The sequence below is a fragment of the Bos mutus genome, chromosome 1, assembly GCF_027580195.1.
Source record: "Bos mutus isolate GX-2022 chromosome 1, NWIPB_WYAK_1.1, whole genome shotgun sequence".
NCBI classification, from domain to species: domain Eukaryota; kingdom Metazoa; phylum Chordata; class Mammalia; order Artiodactyla; family Bovidae; genus Bos; species Bos mutus.
Genome location: NC_091617.1, coordinates 125,439,291 through 125,460,522, shown reverse-complemented (window position 1 = coordinate 125,460,522; position 21,232 = coordinate 125,439,291). Strand labels below are relative to the sequence as shown.

The 21,232-nt window shown below is 34.8% G+C and overlaps 1 protein-coding gene across 3 annotated transcripts in view; it reads right to left on the bottom strand.

The window, feature by feature from the left end:
* Window positions 1-21,232, bottom strand: part of XRN1 (5'-3' exoribonuclease 1) — a 112,080-nt gene that overhangs the window by 67,756 nt on the left and 23,092 nt on the right. For all 3 annotated transcript variants that reach the window (XM_070375006.1, XM_070375015.1, XM_070374997.1), the window contains exons 11-18: window positions 20,560-20,626; window positions 20,247-20,352; window positions 14,192-14,281; window positions 12,206-12,362; window positions 10,491-10,610; window positions 4,002-4,171; window positions 2,878-2,998; window positions 2,682-2,780 (exon numbers count right to left, since the gene is read on the bottom strand). In XM_070375006.1, the coding sequence (XP_070231107.1) occupies window positions 2,682-2,780; window positions 2,878-2,998; window positions 4,002-4,171; window positions 10,491-10,610; window positions 12,206-12,362; window positions 14,192-14,281; window positions 20,247-20,352; window positions 20,560-20,626 (930 nt within the window). The remainder of the gene's footprint in view (window positions 1-2,681; window positions 2,781-2,877; window positions 2,999-4,001; window positions 4,172-10,490; window positions 10,611-12,205; window positions 12,363-14,191; window positions 14,282-20,246; window positions 20,353-20,559; window positions 20,627-21,232) is intronic.

Genomic DNA, 21,232 nt, shown 5'->3' with positions numbered 1-21,232 from the left:
GGGTTCCACATGTGCAGACTCAACCAACCTCTAATAGAGAATACTTTGAGGAAAAAAAAAACTTCAGAAAGTTTCAAAAAGCAAAACTTGAATTTGCCAAATATTGGCAACTATTTACATAGCATACAAATTGTATTTACAATTATTTATATTGTGTTAGGTGTTATAAGCAATAAAGGGAGTATATATGTAGGTCATATGCAAACATTACAGCTTTTTTTTTTGGGGGGGGGCGCGGCACATGGATGTAGCTGCTCCGCAGGCATGTGGGATCTTCCCGTATCAGGGACTGAACCCATTTTCTCCTGCATTGGCTAGCAGATTCTTTACCACTGAGCCACCAGGGAAGCTACAACACCATTTTATATAAGAGACTTGAGCATCCACTGGATTTTAGGATCAACCGAGTGTCCTGGAACCAATGCTCCATGGATACCAACTGATTACTGTATAAATATTCTGTTTGAAAAATATCTTAAGTAAAAATTCTTAAAAGGAAACATTACTACTATTGGTTAGACAACTTTGTAGTAGAAACTGAAGTTGAAGTATAAATTTTCATCCCCTTTTTATTATGCTTGATCATTATAAGCAAATATTTCTTTAATAATTAGAGATGACTATTTTTAGACTTTGGGAGGTAACTTTATTGTATTTATTATATGAAGACATTTCTTACTGTGAACATATAAAAGAATGACTATTCTGATAAAACAAGTTTCAATATTATTAGAACTAGGCTCCCTTATACTTTTCCTTTCTATATATCTAATTTCATTCTCCCACACTTCCCTTCATTTGGAGGAAAATTTATCCTACTTGCCCAGATTAATCCTTTCACTTAAGCCCTACAGGAAATCCCTTATTTCTTCACATCCCTTCCCTCCACGGTGACTTTAAGACCTCCGTTGTTCTTCAGCCCTACTGCTCTGCTTAAGAAGCTCTACTGTTCTGCTCTGCTTAACAAACTGCCTCTTCTTTACCTACAGCTATGTTTCCAGCCTTTTTTTCAATGAGAAACTTCTGAACTAAGGGGTTAAGATCTGCTTCCTTTACTTTCCATCTAACTAGTCGCAGACTAGTACTCAGGAACTGGACTTCTGCCTCCAACAACCTACTGGAATGGAATTCTCAAAGTCCAATAATGGTGACCAAAGGACCTAGTTTAATTCACTAGGTCTAATTCACAGACCTAGTTTTCACTGTTCTTGAACTGCATGTACCATCTGCTCGTGCTTTTGTGATACTACTTAACTTGGGAATCATTCTCTTTCTTCTCTGAGCACTCTCACTTTTACTGGCTCCTTTTCTACCCTTTATACCTGTGAACCCTTTATACCCTTTATACCCTTGAACCCTCAGAATTCCCTTTTTTCAGGGAAGTCAGCCCCAAGGCCCCAGCCATCACTTCCCTGCTCATGACCTGCATATCCCTATTGCCCTCCAAGCCTCAGCTCTACGTATTCAACTGAGTATAATCTTTCTTTCTTTTTTTTTTTTGAGTATAATCTTTCTTGACTGAAGTTTTTAATCTGAACCACAGAACACAAAAAACAATTGGACTAGGGATTTTACTAATTCTCCTAAGGATGATACATAACTAGTACTATTCTAAATGCATAAAAACTAATTTAATTTTTATAAGCAAATGGATGACTTAGCACATTGGGGCTTAAATCTCTTGTGGAACCCTGCTAAGAAAGGCTGACAGGGCAGCTCCAGATAAATGTTCTAGAACCAACTTAAAATTCTATTACTGATCATTTATCCCCTCAAACAAGTCCCTCTCCCATTTTAACTTCTTTATTCCAATAAATTTTTCAATTGATTAGTCTGATATTTAGAGTCAGTCATATTTAATATTTTCTTTTTCTTTTCATCCCCTATTTTTGAACAAATGACGGAACTTGTGAATTTAGTCTTGTTCATCTAGATCTATTACCACTTTCACAGTTTATGTCTTTATTATCTAAGGCTTCTACAACCACAACCTCAACTTACAGGCTTTTCCATTTTCTTCCATTTCTCTTTTATGCAATTTAGTCTATTATGCTGCTACCAAATTAATTTTTATGAAAATACCAATTTCAAGATAACAGTCACAAAAAAATAAGTCCAAACTCCTTAGCCTGGTATTCAAGGTCCTCCATAATCTGGCCTCAATCTGTTTTTTCAACCTTATCTTCTGCTATTTCCCAACACAAGTCCTCTGCTTCAGTCAGGTTTATCTATTCCTTCTCCTCAAATACATCACATTTACTCTAAAAAAAGAAAAAGTATTAAAAATTTCAGACATACAGAAAGGTTAAAAAGATAATATGCTAATATCACACTTACTTTTCATTGTAATTCCCAGCTCATGTTATTTTTTTCAACTGGCATACCCTTCTCCTCCTTCTTCCTCTTTGTGATAAGCTTTCTGTTAGTACCCTGCTTAAGTCTATTTCTATCTACAGACCTGTACTTAACCTAAATTCACACAGCTCATCTTTCAAAATTCCTCCAGCATTTTTTAGCTCATTATGTCACAATTATACACATCCTTTAATCTGTGTAAATGTTTCTTTACTCTATCCTTATTTCCTGTGAACTTCTGGAGTTCCTACATGTTATACTACTTTGGCAAACACACTGCAGCTAGAATGCTTTTATGTATAATATACAGTAAAGAAAATACTTACAAGTTCATCTGACTCAGCATTCACTAAGATTTCCAACATCATGTTTTCTCCACGACTGCTTTGCTGGAACACTTGAACCCCACTTTTCTTTAAAAAAAACTTTAAAAGAATTCGTAGAATTTAATTTTTAATTATTTTTCCACAATTACTTCACTTTCAATACAGTAAAAAATTTCTGAACTAAATAGCCACTGACTTTGTGTTTGATGTGTTTCAAAGTAGGAAATCCACAGAAATATAATGCCTTCTGGTCAACCTTGGTTATGTTGTTCTTGCTTATATCTATACGCCAAGCATCTAATGATATTATTTTATACCTAGAAAATAAATCAAGGTATTTGATTTAAAATTCATACATTACAAGCAATCATAGTTTTTCAGCATCCCTTCAGTATTATGCAAGAGTTACCCTTGCTTTTAAACAGGAGAATAACAATTTGTCCTTTAAGAAAAAGAAAATATAAAGCAGCAGATTCTCTGTTGTTACTAATTTAGACACAACCATGACTGTAACATACTGAGTGGAAATTTTCCCATTTATTTAAGAATACATATAATATATATATATGCATAAATATGTATAATATATAAATTATACATGTATATATGATTTTTATACTAAAGGAATATATAACACATATTACAAATCTCTACATCTTCCATTTTCCAAAACCCAGAATGGAAAATAAACACTTTATAATGTCTATTTCATCTTTCCCTTTGCTTTAAGAAAAGGAAAAATTGTAATGGAGAGACATTTACTTTATCTGCAACTCAACTTCCATCTGGGTATTACTGCAGGGAAGATGAGAAAAGAGAAAAAACAAGGAAAACATTTTAATGAAGAAGAGAAAGAAGAAATGGACTGAAATGGATTTGAGGCAAGAAAAGAGAGGAGCTCTTTTATTTCCTGCTTTTCTTCTTTCCTGTTGGGTGGTTAGGGAATGTAAAAGGTAAAGTCATAGCATGTCAAATAATGCTGGGAGTAGACACTGGCAATGAAAATAAAAATTCACACATTTCTTGAGGAAGAGAAGAGATATACACCGTGGGATGCCAGGGGCAGTAAGTAGGGTGGGGAATAACTTTAATAGAAGAGAGAAACAGAGAAGCAGAATTGGACCAAAGCAGAGAACTACAGAAACAACTGAGACAGACAGAGAAAATTCCTTGGAAAGTTGGATGTAACTCATTACCAGTTGCTTACATGTCATAAATTATCTGTTAATTCTCGAAATAGATATTTAAAAGCTTTGTAAAAGTTAATTTTATTATCTTATTTTTTGCACTCTCTGTTTTTGAAGAATTACCACACATTACCTTGCACAGCATCGCTCTACGGGTGGGAACTTTTCTGGCCATGGAGAGGGGTAGGTGAACTCTGTGTCGCTGTCAAACCAGCACATTAAGCACTCACTATGTTGATTTCTTTTTCTCTCTTCTTTTTTGAGGGAGTGGTTACATGTCTCCATGGCTTCTAACAACCGCTTCTGAATATAAGATTGAAGACAGAGGTCATTAACATAAAAATTCTGTAATCCTAACACATAGAATGAATCTTTCCCCTCAAAAAACAAAATTACTATTTGTGTTCTTAAAAAGAAAAATTCTTAATAATAGAAATCTTTTCAATTTAATTATATGAAAAACTGATATGCTATTCTTGTTTCTAAGGGCCCTAGAATATTTGTCACTACAAATTCCTCTGAAAATATTACTCCAAGAACAGCCACTAAAGTGTGGATAAGAACAGCAGATAATCAAAATTTAAATATGAATTTATCACAATTCACTGCTCCTTAATCTCTCACATTGCAAATGTGCATTAATATATAAATATTCAAATTTATGATTATCTTTTATATTTAATGCAATTCCAATGAAAATCACAATGGTTTAAAATATATTTTTCAAAGGAAAAATGATGTTAGTGTTCATACTGGAATAATAAAGGCTGAACTAAAAAGTTATCAAGAACTTGTCTTATAAGATCCTATCTTTTTATAAAATCACCTATAAGCAAAACACTTAAGTACTGACACCACAAAAGACCCACAGAGAAGAAAAAGACAAATAGTTAAAAAACAAATTCAAATATATGTCAAACATAGTATTCCAGACACTTAAAATAATGTTTTGTCCATATGTGCTTTGTCCAAGAAAGCACATATATATTTCAATATCATACTATATATAAAATAAGTAGTAATAAGACAACAAAGTATTATAAGAAAATCTAGGAAAGTATTGATAATTACTTATCAATTATAAGTAGTGATTATTATCAATTATAAGTAGTATATCAAGTAGTGAAAAATTCTCAAGTAAGGCAGAAAAAAGCCTAGCCACTTTAAGGAAAAAGACATTTTTAATAAAAGAAAATGTATGTAATAAAAGAGGTCATGAACAAATCAACAGGCAAATGCCACACTGGGAAAAAATATTCCTAGCATACAAACAGTTGCTCAAAATAAAAAAAAGAAAATGAGGGAAAGGATATAAACAATTTATAAAAGGGAAAATGCAAAAGACAAACACATATAAAAATATATCAAGTTAGGGAGCAGGTAAAAATAACTTGAATAATAATAAAATGGCATTCTTTATCATCAGTAGACTGGACAAAATTAAACAATAACATTCAGGATTAGAAAAGCAGAGAAGTAGGTACTCTCAAGTATTGATGGTGTGAATTAGACCAGTCTTTTTGAAAAAGAATTAATTAAAACAAAAACCATACACTCCCATTAATCAAGCATTTCTGCTTTGGAGATTCTACCTTATAAAAATAAAACTACCAATACATAAGAATATATTAACAAACAAAAAGAATACATAAATGCATAAGTACTTTTATCATAGCATTGTGTACAATAGCAAAAACATGAAGAATTGTAAGAATTTGTAAAATTAGTATGGTGTGTTCCCATGTACTTTTCACCCAATGATAACATCTTACATATAGCCACAGTACATTAACAAAACTAGGAAACTGACACTGGTACACCATGACTACAGACTTACTCAGATTTCAGTGTGCTTAGTCGTTCAGTTGTGTCTGACTCTTAGGGAGCCTATGGACTGTAGCCTGCCAGGTTCCTCTGTCCATGGGGATTCTTCAGTCAAGAATACTGGAGTGGGTTGCTATGCCCTCCACCAGGGGATCTTCCCAACCCAGGGATCGAACCCAGGACACCTGCATTGCAGGTGGATTCTTTACTGTCTGAGCCACCAGGGAAGCTCCAGATCTCACTAGTTTTTATATGTAAATACCAAATAGGAAAAGCAGTATGTCAAGGCTGTATATTGTCACCCTGCTTAGTTAACTTACATGCAGAGTACATCATGAGAAACGCTGGGCTGAAAGAAGCACAAGCTGGAAGTCAAGATTGCCGGGAGAAATATCAATAACCTCAGATATGTAGATGACACCACCCTTAGGGCAGAAAGTGAAGAGGAACTAAAGAGCCTCTTGATGAAAGTAAAAGAGGAGAGTGAAAAAGTTGGCTTAAAGCTCAACATTCAGAAAACGAAGATCATGGCATCTGGTCCCATCACTTCATGGGAAATAGATGGGGAAACAGTGGAAACAGTGTCAGACTTTATTTTTTGGGGCTCCAAAATCACTGCAGATGGTGACTGCAGCCATGAAATTAAAAGACACTTACTCCTTGGAAGAAAAGTTATGACCAACCTAGATAGCATATTGAAAAGCAAAGACATTACTTTGCCAACAAAGGCCCGTCTAGTCAAGGCTATGGTTTTTCCAGTGGTCATGTATGGATGTGAGAGTTGGACTGTGAAGAAAGCTGAGCGCCGAAGAATTGATGCTTTTGAACTGTGGTGTTGGAGAAGACTCTTGAGAATCCCTTGGACTGCAAGGAGGTCCAACCAGTCCATTCTAAAGGAGATCAGCCCTGGGATTTCTTTGGAAGGAATGATGCTAAAGCTGAAACTCCAGTCCTTTGGCCACCTCATTCGAAGAGTTGACTCACTGGAAAAGACCCTGATGCTGGGAGGAATTGGGGGCAGGAGGAAAAGGGGACGACAGAGGATGAGATGGCTGGATGGCATCACCGACTCAATGGATGTGAGTTTGAGTGAACTCTGGGAGATGGTGATGGACAGGCAGGCCTGGCATGCTGCGATTCATGGGGATGCAAAGAGTCGGACACAACTGAGCGACTGAACTGAACTGAACTGTGTATGTACAACAGTATGGAATTCTTATCATATGTGCAGATTCATGTGTGTGAGCTCAGTTGCTGAGTGGTGTCCGACTCTTTGCAACCCCTATGGACTGTAGCCTGCTAGGGTCCTTGTCCACAGGGTATTCTTTAGGCAAGAATAATGGAGTGGGTTGCCATGCCCTCCTCCAGGGGATCTTTTCAACTCAGGGATCGAACCCAGGTTTCCTGCATTGCAGGCGGATTCTTTACCATCTGAGCCACTACGGAAACTTCATGTAACCACCCCTAAGACTGGAATACAGGACTGTCACATCATTGCAAAGAAACTCCTTCACATTATCCCTTTATAGTCATACCCTATCCCCCAATGACCTGTTTTATGATAATTTCATCATTTCAAATATATTACATAAATGGAACCATATAAAACCTTCTAAGATTGACTTTTTCAGTCAAATGAACTTTTTCCCATCCTTTGTTTATATAAATAGTTCTTTTTATTGCTGAGTAGTATTCCATTATATGAATGTACTACAGGTTTTTTTTAATCCATTCACTCATTGAAAGATATCTGAATTTTTTTCCAGTTTGGAGTTATCACAAATAACTTGCTCTGGACAATAATATACAGGTTTTTGCCCACATTTATAGCCAGCTGTTTCAGTACCAATTGTTAAAAAGCTTTTCTTTACCTATTGAATAGCTCTGATGTCTTAACTGAAAATTTAACTGGACAAGTATAGATCTAGGTTGTTTGGCCTCTATTCTGTTTCACTGATCTATGTCTATTATGATGTAGGAAACATACTGCCTTGATTACTTTAGCCTAATGATAAATCATGAAATCAGATAATGAAAATCTTTCAGTTTTGTTCTTCTCACAGATTGTTTTGGCTACTCTGCTGCTGCTAATGTCGCTTCAGTCATGTCCGACTCTGTGCGACCCCAGAGACGTCTGGCAGCCCACCAGGCTCCCCCGTCCCTGGGATTCTCCAGGCAAGAACACTGGAGTGGGTTGCCATTTCCTTCTCCAGTGCATGAAAGTGAAAAGTGAAAGTGAAGTCGCTCAGTCGTGTCTGACTCTCAGCGACCCCATGGACTGCAGCCCACCAGGCTCCTCCATCCATGGGATTTTCCAGGCAAGAGTACTGGAGTGGGGTGCCATTGCCTTCTCCGTTGGCTACTCTAGATACTTTGTAATTTCATCCAAACTTTAAAACTGGATTTTTGATAATCTATACAAACATTTGCTGCATTTTTGCTGAGATTATGTTGAGCCCAAAGATCAATATGCGAAGAGGTTATTTCTTATCAATATCAAATCTTCTATTCCTTGAACATGGTATATTCTTCCATTTATTCACGTCTCCATATCGCAACACTATTTGTAGTTTTCACTGTGTATGCTGTTAAATTTATAAATGTGTATTTTATATTTCTTAATGCTACTGAAAGTAAAAGTCTTTTTATTTAAAAAATTTATATTTTCCAATTTTTTGTTAGTATATATAAAAACAATTGAATTTTGTATAGATTTTATATTTTGTGACCTTGCTAAATTTACTTATTGTTAACAGTATCTTTTTGAAGATTCCTTAGAATTTTCTGTTTTTGTAGCAATGTTATGTGCATATAAAAACAATTTTTCTTCTTCCTTTCTAATCTACATGCCTTTATTTCTTTCCCTTGACTTAATACAGTGGACTCCTAGTACAGTATTAGAGAGAACTGATTAGACTAAATATCCTTGTCTTAAACTTGATTTTATGAAGAAAACGTTCAAAATTTTACTATTAAGTATACTGTTAACAGTGCATACGTGTGTGCTAAATCACTTCAGTTGTGTCAGACTCTTTGTGACCCTATGGACTGTAGTCCATCAGGTTCCTCTCTCCATGGGTTTTTTAAACATGCACTTTATTTGGTTTTGACTTCCCTGGTGGGTCAGACAGTAGTAAAAGCGTCTGCCTACAATGAGGGAGACCAGGGTTTGATCCCTGGGTCGCGAAGATTTCCTGGGAAAGGAAATACTCTTGCCTGGAAAATCCCATGGACGGAGGAGCCTGGTAGGCTACAGTCCATGGGGTCACAAAGAGTTGGACACGACTGAGCGACTTCACATATTTGGTTGAGGAAGTTCCCTCTTATTTCTAGTAGTTAAGCATTTCTATTAAAATTGGATGTTGAATACTCAAACATGGTAAATCACATTGAAAACCAATATTATATTTCTAAAATAAATCTCATTTGGTTATGAGTATTATCCTTCTATATTATTGATCCCATCTGGCTTGACTGTGTTAAAAGTTTTCCATCTACTTTAGGAGGAATATTATCAAGTAATTTTCTTTTCTTATAGTATCATTGACTATTATGCTGGCTTAATATAATATATTGGGAAGTGATTATTCCTCTTCTATGTTCTCAAAGTTTGTATAAAATTTGTATTATTTCTTTCATGAATGCTTACTAGAATTCACAAATCAAGACATCTGAGCCTAGAATTTTTCTCTGAGACGATTTTAAATTATGAACTAAAATGTCTTTAAAAGATATAGGATTACTTAGATTTTTATGTTTTTTTTCCTGTCAGTTTTTCTGAATCATGTTTAAGGACCTGTGTTCATTTCATTTAGGCTGTTAAATTTGTTGGCATAAAATTGCTTACAATATGCCTTATCAATTTTAAAAATAACTATAGGATTTATAGGACACCTCTTCTTTCACTCTAAATTTATGTGTTCTCCCCTGGTGCTCTAGTTTTTTTAAGCCTTTTTTGATCTGTCTTCCTAGGATTTATCAATTTCATTAATCTTTCAAGAGGATCAACTTTTGGTTTCATTGATTTTTCTCTATTGTTTGTTCATTTTCCATGGATTTCTGCTCCTGTCTTTTTGTTCTCTTCATTCTGCTTAGTTTAGATTTAAATTGCTCTTGTTTTTCTAGCTTCTTATGGTAGGAAGTTTAATTTACTTCAAAATATTTTCTTGTTTAGTATAAGCACCTAGAGCCTTAAGTTTCTCTTTTAGGTCTTGCTTTAATTTTATCACACAGATTATGATATGTGTTCTCATTATCATTCAGATAAAACATTTCAAATATTCCTTTAAATTTCTTTAATATATGGATTATTTAGAAGTGTGTTATTTAATTTCAAAATTTTTATAAATTTTTGGAGATCTGTTGCTGATTTTTAACTTAATTCTATGTGGTCAGAGAACATTCACATTATGATTTCACCCTTTTAAATTTATTCAGACATTTTTATGCCTTACCAAATAATCTTGGTGAACAGTCTTTCACTTAAAAATGTGTATTCCTTAGTTGCTGGGTATACTGTACTACAAATATTAATGAGGTTAAGTAGGTTTATAGTGTTATTTAAGTCTTTGATCTTTGGTAATACTCTCTGTTCTGAAGCCTACTTGGTCTAATATTAGTAAAGCAATGCCAGCTTCCTTATAATTAGCATACACAGAAGTTTTGATGCACAGAACAAAGATGAGAGTAGTTAAAACTCATTAACATAAATGGTGATTAAAATCCATTGCTCATTCATTTATGTGAAGTAATCTCTAATTAAAATACAAGTGTATATATAACCATTTCATGCACTGACCTCATCAATAAAAGGTATTAGTACCACAGCTTCCCATTCCTGTTGTTTCCCATTTAGGTCAGTTTTAAAATCAGGTGGATAATATTCTATAATTGGCGAATCGTCACTGGTCATCAAATGCTGTGAAAACATAAAACAGTATAATAGAAATGTAAGAACTAATATCAATGTAACTTTTTGTTAATATATTTATAATATTTACCTATTACAATTTAAAATTTCTAAGCAAAGCAAAAGTAAATTTTCACATCTTAGGTATGTTACAGTATACTTATTATATTTTGATTTTCAAATATGAGACTTCTAATTTCACTGCCACTCATCACTTTCTCATTCCACTAAGCTAATTATATAGCCAAACTATCCTTACTCTGAATTTTATTATTTCTGTCTTCTATAGTCTTTTCACTCTACAAGGCTCATCTAAATTCTGTTTTTCCATTCAGATTTCAGTTCATTTCACACACTCCATTTTTAATCTTGGACAATTTATTTTCATGTCATAATCAAAGAGTCAGACACGACTGAGTGACTGAACTGAACTGAACATAATCAACTGATTTTATTAAGTTATATAACTGTCATCTAAGATAATTTAAAAAGAAAAAAAAATCCTAAAATACAAGAATCTCTTTACCACCAACAGCAAAGATAGAAAGCCCAATAAGACATGTTTTTAGTTAGAGATTTTATAACAGAAGTAGATAAACCTAAAGATATCCTCTAGGAAATGAATATAGAAGATCATGACATAAAAAATTTTAAAGAAATAAAAGCATATTTCTCAGGGTAATATTCAAAATAAAATAATCAGTTGTCATGGGTACAGAAGAATCAAAACTTATGTGGCTACAAAAACCTGCATGGCTATATTAATCCAGAGTGGTTGAGTATCAATTCTTAATGTATTGAAGGTGGGAAAAAAAGCATCAAAGAAACTAAAGGAAGGAAGGCCATGGGCCAGGATCAAGGCCCATGAAGGCCCATGAAGTTAAGTTTCAGAAAGATTTAGAAGGAAGCTGGATACTGTTCAAGCAGTGAAGGTATGTGATATCTATACATTTATGTGTGTCTATTTCAATTCCTGGCACAGACCAGAGAATTAGAAGAACCGACTGATGCTCTAGAAGAACTAAACTGAAGTTTACCCTCAAAATCAGTTTAGTAGGCTTAGTGTAATTTTGGTGACCCAATCACCCCTGAAACAGCTTTCTCCTGGTATACGAAGTACGTTAATCTGAGAGAAGTTTTTTATTCCATAATTTGATAAATGAAATTCTTAAAATCCAAATATAAATGGAAGTAGCATTTTGTTGAGATAAACAACTTATTAGAATCATCCATATTCTATTAGGTAGAGGGTAAAAGAGAACAGAAACAAAATCTGTAATATCTGGACAGAGCAGATGGCTTTAGATTTTGCCAAGCTCAATTTACTTTCATCAGTGCAGAGACAAACTGGAGATGCGCTTAAAGATACTGAAAACAAAGAAGCTATGCTTTGAATGGTTTATGAAATGTGTTTGCATTTTTAAAACAAGTTAATTTTAAATCAAGGAATTACTTTTCAAGGGACTTGTTTAAAGAATACTATATTTGAAACTGAAAATAAATATATTTAGCTATTAAAGAAATTTGGTATGATATTTCTAGGTTTGGAGGAGGAACTCCTAAATATTAAAAAGAACACAAATATATTTAATTCTAAAACCCACCTGGTAGCATGCAGGAAGTAAATTTTTGCTAGCTGCTGGAAGTACAGCAAGAAGCTGTTCAAATGGCTTAAAAGGTTTTCCCAGTTCAAAATGGATTTTGAGTGTACTGATGTTGCGGATATCAGACAGGAAAGGTGCATAATGGTACGGATAAAACCTGTAAGACAAAACTGAGCTTTAAACAATTGACAAACTTTATGAAACAGATCAATAGTTAGTATATACTTCTCAATATTCTATTCTAACAGCTGTGCCTCTGTGCGTTATGTTCAGTCGTGTCCATACACAGCAATAATTCTAAAGAAAAAATCACTCACAATTATGCCACATGAATAGAAGAGATCAGCAATGTTGGAAAATGTAGATTATTTGATGACAACAAGTATTTTATTTCCTTAATTTTTAAAGTGGTTTATATTTCAAAAACTTAGATGTATGTAATTGAAGGGTATATATATTAATAACACATTTAAAATATAATTTATTATTTATATAAATAATACAATGACTCAGTTTCAGAAGTATTGAGTGTGAATCTTCCAAACAATAGATCCTCAGAATGAACTAATGAGGCAGTCAGAAGACATTCAGTTACTTCATGTGGGCCTGAGCTTCTCTCATGAAGACACAGGGAAGTCTGAGCTCATATGGTTGTTACTAGTCAGCTCTAAGAATCATCAACTTTGAATTAGTATGTATATATATATATTTGTGTTTGTGATAAGGATTAAACCATTTGTCAATCATGCACACTATTTGTTTTTAAAATCTTCCCATATTTAACATGAAGAAATATTTTTAGAAATTTCAAAATTTTTTAAAAAATTAAAAAAATTTCAATGTTCTTAATGTCTGACTAAAAATACCAAAATAAAAGCCAACAAAATATTTTTATATTCCACAATTATGGCATACTTCAAAAGAATGGGAAAGTTTAGGAGGCAGAATGGCATGTGGAACAATGGAAAATGTATAGACTTCGGAAATCAGATAGGCGTGTACTTGAATATTGGTGTGTGATACCGGAAAGGCTATTTAACCTCTCTGAGCCTCATCTGTCAAAAGCAGAAAACAATATTTACTTTAAACAGCTCTGAGGCCTATATGAGCACATGCTTTACAAGTGCTTGGCCTCAATGCCTGGTAATAGAATAGGTATAACTTACACTCACCTTCTTAAAAAATGGCAAATCAGGGATTATTTTGTCACTACAGTGTTCTTTAGAGATGCCCTGAGAATCTTGTTAGTTATTGCAGATATTTTTTAAAAGGCTATTAGTAAGTGAGATTCTATTAATAATTAATGCCACATTATTGTGCACTGGTATGTTTTGCTGCTGGTGCTTTAACACAGAGCCTAGAAGGTGCTCTGAAAACAAACAAAACAAGCTATCTCATCACTTAAAAGTGTCTATTTTTCCCTGTATCTATTTTTTACTTGTTTTCTATTTCAGTGGATGGTTTGGAAATGTAGATGGAACTTGCTGGAATAAAAAACATGAGATAAATAGAGAATTATTACTATTCCAGGAGAAGTAAATTCTTTTCTCCTTTCTTCATTACCCTTCCCAGTTTAACATTCATATAATCCATTCTTCATTACTCCTAACAGAAAAAATTTTCAAACACATAAAGATGTAGAGAAGAATAAACAATCCCACTTAACCATCACTCAGACCCAGTAATTGTCAAGACTTTGTGACACTTCATTCATTATGATAGAAAATTTTAAATCCTTAGATTAACAGAGAGCTTTTTATTATGGGCCATCTACTACAACTGGAAGTATCTTTGTTATAAAAGGATCTTTTTAAAATATTACAATACTAAAAAAGATTCTTTTCACTTAAACTTGGCTGTATGTATTTTTTAAAAAATACTATTAATATCACAAATAAAAGTAAAAAGAAGAGATTATCAAATGAGCTTATAGTAGAATGAGCCATTATAAAATATAAAACTTTATTTTTGTTTTTATTCCCTCACCAGCTCCAGGACTGAACTCCATGATAGTAATAGTGCAAAATCCACTGTATTGCCTGAACATAACATGCAGCTTGATCAGCCAGAAAGTCACTGAAAATAGAAAAGAATATTTTCATTATAACATTATTTTCTGAAGACAGGCCATTGTGTTTAAAACATGGTATCTCCTAATATCACATTCTGTCTCACATGATTTAATCAATGAATAAGCCAAAAACTGCAATCAGAAAAAACTCTAAAGTATTATTAAAAAAAATTCTATCATGCCACATTAAAAATTTGCCTTATAGTTTTCCTAAACCAACTATCAGAATACTTAAACCTGCTGTACATACTTATTCAGTCAATGTACTATATCTTTGGTATCAAGTTTGAGGGTTTAATGAAGCTTTCTAAACAATGGCACTACCACTTTCTTACATATTCAGAGTGTGATAGAAGACAAAGATGGAAATCTTATTTGGGAGGATGCCTGAGTGAATCACAGAAGGAAATCAGGAAGATCTTAAAATCTGGTTATAGCAGCTAGAACATATTTTGAAAAGTGTTATATCCACTGAACAATATTCCCTTTAATGTCATTTTCTCAAAAAAACTAATATTTAAGGTAAAATAATCACACACACACAGCAAAAAAAGAGCACCCTGGGGACTTCCCTGGTGGTACAGTGGCTGGGAGTCTGCCTGCCAACTAAGGGCACAAGAGATTGATACCTGGTCTGGGAAGATCAAGGCTATGGTTTTTCCAGTGGTCATGTATGGTTGTGAGAGTTGGACTATAAAGAAAGCTGAGCACTGAAGAATTGATGCTTTTGAACTGTGGTGTTGGAGAAGACTCTTGAGAGTCCCTTGGACTGCAAGAAGATCCAACCAGTCCATCCTAAAGGAAATCAGTCCTGGGTGTTCATTGGAAGGACTGATGTTGAAGCTGAAACTCCAATACTTTGGCCACCTGATGCGAAGAGCTGACTCATTGGAAAAGACCCTGATGCTGGGAAAGACTGAGGGCAGGAGGAGAAGGGGACGACAGAGGATGAAATGGCTGGATGGCATCACCGACTCAATGGACATGAGTTTGGGTAGGCTCCAGGAGTTGGTGATGGACAGGGAGGCCTGGTGTACTGCAGTTCATGGGGTCACAAAGAGTCGGACACAACTGAGTGACTGAACTGAACTGAACTTGGAAGATCCCACAGGCTGGAGAGCAACTAAGCCTGTAAGCCACAATTGCAGAAGCCTGCAAGCCGGAAAGCCTGTGCTCCACAAGAGAAGCCTGTGTACTGCGACAAAGAGTAGCCCCCGCTTGCTGCAACTAGAGAAAGCCTGTGAGCAGCAACAAAGACTCAGAGGAAACAAAAATAAAATTAATTAAAAAAAGAGGACCCTAGGTAAACCCCAAAGTGGCTATAAAACTTGTTAGTGTTTGTTACCAAAATTCAAGTAGAGATTTACCATCTGAGCCAACAGGGAAGCCCTCAGGTGGATACTTCTAAGTGAAATTGTAGATTACATATTTCTGGAAGTTATATTTTTTAAAATGAATGACTCTTATTATAAAAGAAATGTTTCATTATTGAAAATTTAGATAATGATGAAAAGCATTTTTATTACCTTATAGCAATCACTATGACATTTTGGTATTTTTTTTTTCAGTCTTTTTATCCCCAAGTTTTTCCTTTTTAAATATTAATGAGAGTATACTGTGTATATGAATTTGTATCCTCTTTTAAAATTTGTATTTAATAATATACTGAAAGTATCTTTCTAAATTTTTATGAACTTTTCATAACTACCAGTTTAACAGTTCTATTATTCCAGAAGCACTAGAGATGGCAGAGATAGTGACTGTAATGAGGAGGAAGTGGAGACAATTATGATGAACCTTCTCACTGGACACATACATTGTTTCTAACTTTTTACTATTTAAAAAAATTTTGTAGTAACTTCCTTGTGTATAAAGATCATCTATGTCTAGTCTATATTTTTATGATAGATTAACAATTAGAATTATTGGGTCAAAGGCTTTTAGATACATACTTTCAAAAATATTTAAAAAAAATAATTTCTATTTATTTTTGGCTGTGCTGGATCTACACTGCTGTGCAGGCTTTTCTCTAGATGCAGTGTGTGGGCTTCTCATCGCAGTGGCTTCTCTTCTTACAGAGAATGGCTCAGTAGTTGTGGCAACTGGGCTCTAGAGGACAGGCCCAAGAGCTGTGGTGCAAGGACTTAGTTGCTCTGCAGCATGTGGGAACTTCCCAGATCAGGGATTAGACTCGTGTCCCATGCATTGGCAGGTGGATTCTTTACCACTGAGCCACCAGCAAAGCCCTCCAAAATAATTTTGCCTACTTGTATTTCCATCAGTAATTAAAGGAAGAAATCTACCACCACTCCCGGACCAACACTGAATATAACAACTTAAAAAGATTTGCTTATTTGCTAGGCAAACAAACCGTATCTCATTTTCATAACCTCATATTTTAATATACAAAAAGAAAAGGAAATAAAACAGAAGAGTAGTCCCCTAGCAAATCAAGCATTTAATTGCAGCTACTATACTTCTCTATAACATAATCAAGCAAATATAAGAACTAAGGAATAAAGAATTAAGTGCATAACTATTATAAATATTTTATTTCTAAGTCTCAAAAGTCCTACTTGCTAATGATATCTGCCAAAACTTCACATGACCTGATGAGTTGTACTACAATGTCTTTATCTCTAGCTACCAGAGATAAGTATGAATACAGGCCTTACACAAAGGCTATGTCTAGACTAGAAAACAGTCTGAGTAAATGCAGCAACATGGAGATCTTGGGTCTTTCCTTGGGCAGTCTCTAGGAAAGATTCTCAGTATTTCATTTTTTTAAAAAGTAAAAATAATAGTACAGAAAATATCTAAGTATAGTACATATAATAAGGGTACAAAGAATTTTATGAAACTTTTATCTCACTGACAGAAAAACAGCCTCATCTGATGGTTAAGGACGGGCTTCGGAGCCAGATTGCCTGTTACTTATATTCTGGCTTTGCCACTCATTACCTATGTATGTCACATGGAGCAAATCACTTAAATCTCTCTATTCCTTAACTTCCTCTATTTTAAAATAATAATAATTCTACTTATCTTAAAAAACTGTTGTGAGAATTACAACAACTTAACATTTTCACATTATGTACATATATTTATATATGTTTATATTTTTAAATTATAAATGAGTTATTTTTTAAATGTTTAGCATAGTACCTGGCACTAGACCAGATGGTCAATATCGAGATCAGATTGATAATGTTCTTTGCAGCCAAAGATAGAGCAGCTTTATACACAGTAAGCAAAAACAAAACCTGGAGCTGACTGTGGCTCAGATCATGAGCTCCTGACTGCAAAACTCAGGCTTAAACTGAAGAAAGTAGGGAAAACTACTGGGCCATTCAGGTACGACCTAAATCAAATCCCTTATGAGTATATGGTGGAGGTGACAAATAGATTCAAGGGATTACATCTGATAGAGTGCCTGAAGAACTATGGACAGAGGTTTATAACACTGTACAGGAGGCAGTGAATGAAAGCATCCCAAAGAAAAAGAAATGTAAAAAGGCAAAGTGGTTGGTTGAGGAGGCTTTACAAATAACTGAGGAAAGAAGAAAAGCCAAAGGCGAGAGAGAATGGAAGACATACCCAACTGAATGCAGAGTTCCAGAGAACAGCAAGTAGAGATAAGTAAATGAACAATGCATAGAAATAGAGGTAAACAACAGAATGGGAAGGATGACATATACTCAAGAAAACTGGAGATACCAAGGGAACATTTTATGCAAAGACGGGGAAGATACAGAACAGAAATGGTAAGGTCCTAATAGAAGTAGAAGAGATTAAGAGATGGCAAGAATACACAGAGGAACTACACAGAAAAGGTCTTAATAACCCTGATAACCATGATTGTGTAGTCACTCAACTAGAGGCAGCCATCCTGCAGTGTGAAGTCGAGTGGGCCTTAAGAAGCATTACTACAAACAATGCTAGTGGAGGTGATGGAATTCCAGCTGAGCTATTTCAAATCCTCAAAGACGATGCTGTGAAAGTACTGCACTCAGCATGTCAACAAATTAGGAAAACTCAGCAGTGGCCACAGGATTGGAAAATGTCAGTTTTCATTCCAATCCCAAGGAAGAGCAATGCCAAAGAATGCTCTAATGACCAGATAATTGTGCTCATTTCACATGCTAGCAAGGTTATGCTCAAAATTCTTGAAGCGAGGCTTTAGTATACATGAACCAAGAACATCTAGATGTACAAGTTGGGTTTCAAAGATGCAGGGGAACCAGAGGTCAAATTGTCAACATTTGTTGGATCATGGAGAAAACAAAGGAATTCCAGGAAAACATCTACTTCTGCTTCATTGACTATGTGAAAGTCTTTGATTGTGTGGATCACAACAAGCTGTGGAAAATTCTTAAAGAGATGGGAGTACCAGACCACCTTACCTGTTTCCTGAGAAACCTGTATGCAGGTCAAGAATCAACAATTAGAACTGGACATGGAACAACGGACCGGTTCAAAATTGGGAAAGGAGTATGATAAGGCTGTATATTGTCATCCTGCTTATTTATCTTACATGCAGAGTACATCATGTGAAATGCCAGGCTGGATGAATCACAAGCTGGAATCAAGATGGCCAGGAGAAATAGCAGCAGCCTCAAATATGCAGATGACACCACCCTATGGCAGAGAGCGAAGAGGAACTAAAGAGCCTTCTGAGGAGATGAAAGAGGAGAGTAAAGCGCTGGCTTAAAACTCAACATTCAAAAAACTAAGATCATGGCATCCGGTCCCATTACTTCAAGGCAAATAAGGGGAAAAAATGGAAGCAGTGACAGATTTTATCTTCTCGGGCTTCAAGATCACTGCAGACAGTGACTGTAGATATGAAATTAAAAGATGCTTGCTCCTTGGAAGAAAAGCTATGCAAACCTAGACAAACCTAGAAAGCAGAGACATCACTTTGCCAATAAAAGTTCATACAGTCAAAGCTATGGCTTTCCAGTAGTCATGTATGGATGTGAGATTTGGACCATGAAGATGGCTGAGCGCCAAAGAACTGATGCTTTCTAACTGTGGTGTTGGAGAAGACTCTTGAGAGTCCCTTGGACTGCAAGGAGATCAAACCAGTCAATCCTAAAGGAAATCAGTCCTGAATATTCATTGGAAGGACCGATGCAGAAGCTGAAGCTCCAATACTGTGGCCATCTGATGCAAAGAGCTGACTCACTGGAAAAGACCCTGATGCTGGTAAAGACTGAAGGCACAAGAAGAAGGGGACGACAAGAGTTTGAGATGGTTGGATGGCATCACTGATTCAATGGACATGAGTTTGAGCAAGCTCCGGGAGTTGGTGATGGACAGGGAAGCCTGGTGTCCTGCAGTCCATGGGGTTGCAAAGAGTTGGACACAACTGAGTGGCTGAACTTTAGAGGGCTGTAGTTCAGAAATGTGAGCCACCATTCTAGAGGTCAAGTTGTTAAGGAACTTTTATACTAGTTCTTAACCTGAGGTTGAGCCAGGTAGCCTTTGAGATAAGTATGATGTGAGCTTCAGAAGAAATGAAGAAAAACACTAACCATTTTCTATCTGGCCATTTTTATCATAGGCATACAGTTGAGACTTGAACAATGCAGAAGTTAGAGATGCCAACCCTCTTGCAGGAGAAAATCCACTCATAACTTTAGTTAGCTCTCTGTATCTGCAGTTCCACATCTATGGATTCAACCAAGTGGGAAACATGTAGTACTGTATTAAGTCTTCAGTAAAAACAATCCACATGTGAATGGACCTATGCAGATCAAGCCCATGTTGTTCAAGGGTATACTGCATAATACATGCCAATGAATATTATCTTCTCCAAAACCACAGTAGTTGAAAGGTCTACAATAATTTGTGAAACAAAAAATCCTTTCTTCCCATTACCATAATCATCAAAATTATGCTGTTTTCTGTAGAACTGCAAAGTCTACTTTTTCCTACTTTAAAGTAAAAGCAATGGCAATAACATACTCAGAAACTATGTCAACTCCCATCTTTGTCATGTAATATGTTCTTTTATATTGCCTAAACTCGGTTTCAAATAGGTCATCATCTTCCATCTCTTCTTCTACATTGTCTGGAAAAAAGATAAACAGACAGTGACTGACAATTATGAATATTCCATTTTTCCATTTAATGCTTTGATAAATATGTCAAAGTAGATGTTTATAAACTATCACAGAAATCTGTTTCATCCAATATTACTGAATTAGTCCTAATAATGGAATATAATAACTATTCTGTCAAAAAAAATAACATATATTAAAATACAGTTTGTACTCACCCTTAGAAGTTACCACTTCTTCTCCATTTTTGTCTAAAGCAGCCCAACATATGGAATTTTCCTGGCCCTATCAAAAATTATAAATCAATATAAAAGCAAGATATACTTCAAGATGAGACATTTAACAGAAAGATTTATAAAATATTAAAGATAGCTGAATTATCTTTAAGTGACATACTGTAAAATTTTATTTTAAAAATAATCCTCAAATGCTGTGTAAATGTTTTTGGTTTTATATCACTTGTTTCCTGAAGCTATAAATCTTTATTATTACAACTTAACATTTAGGCCCCTCAATGATAAGTATTAACAATGCTCACCAATACAAAAAAGAAATATATTTAATTACATATGTTTTCTAAGAAAAAAAAAATTTCAAAAACATTTCATTTACTTAGAGAAAAGTACACAATCAATATCAAATCCTTTCAACTTCAACATTTTTATATGTCAAATTCCGGGCTACTGTTAACAAGAAACAATCTGTTTATAATGGAGTCCAATAATTACAACTATTACCTATTTTTTATATCTCTGGTTCCCATCATTCTTATACCTCTACCCTCCACTTCTATTTTCTTCCATGCAACTCATCTGCTTTTCTAAAGTTCTTCCATTTCATCACATCCTTCATATCCTGCCATCTATTTTTCCATTCTTGTTGATTTCATCC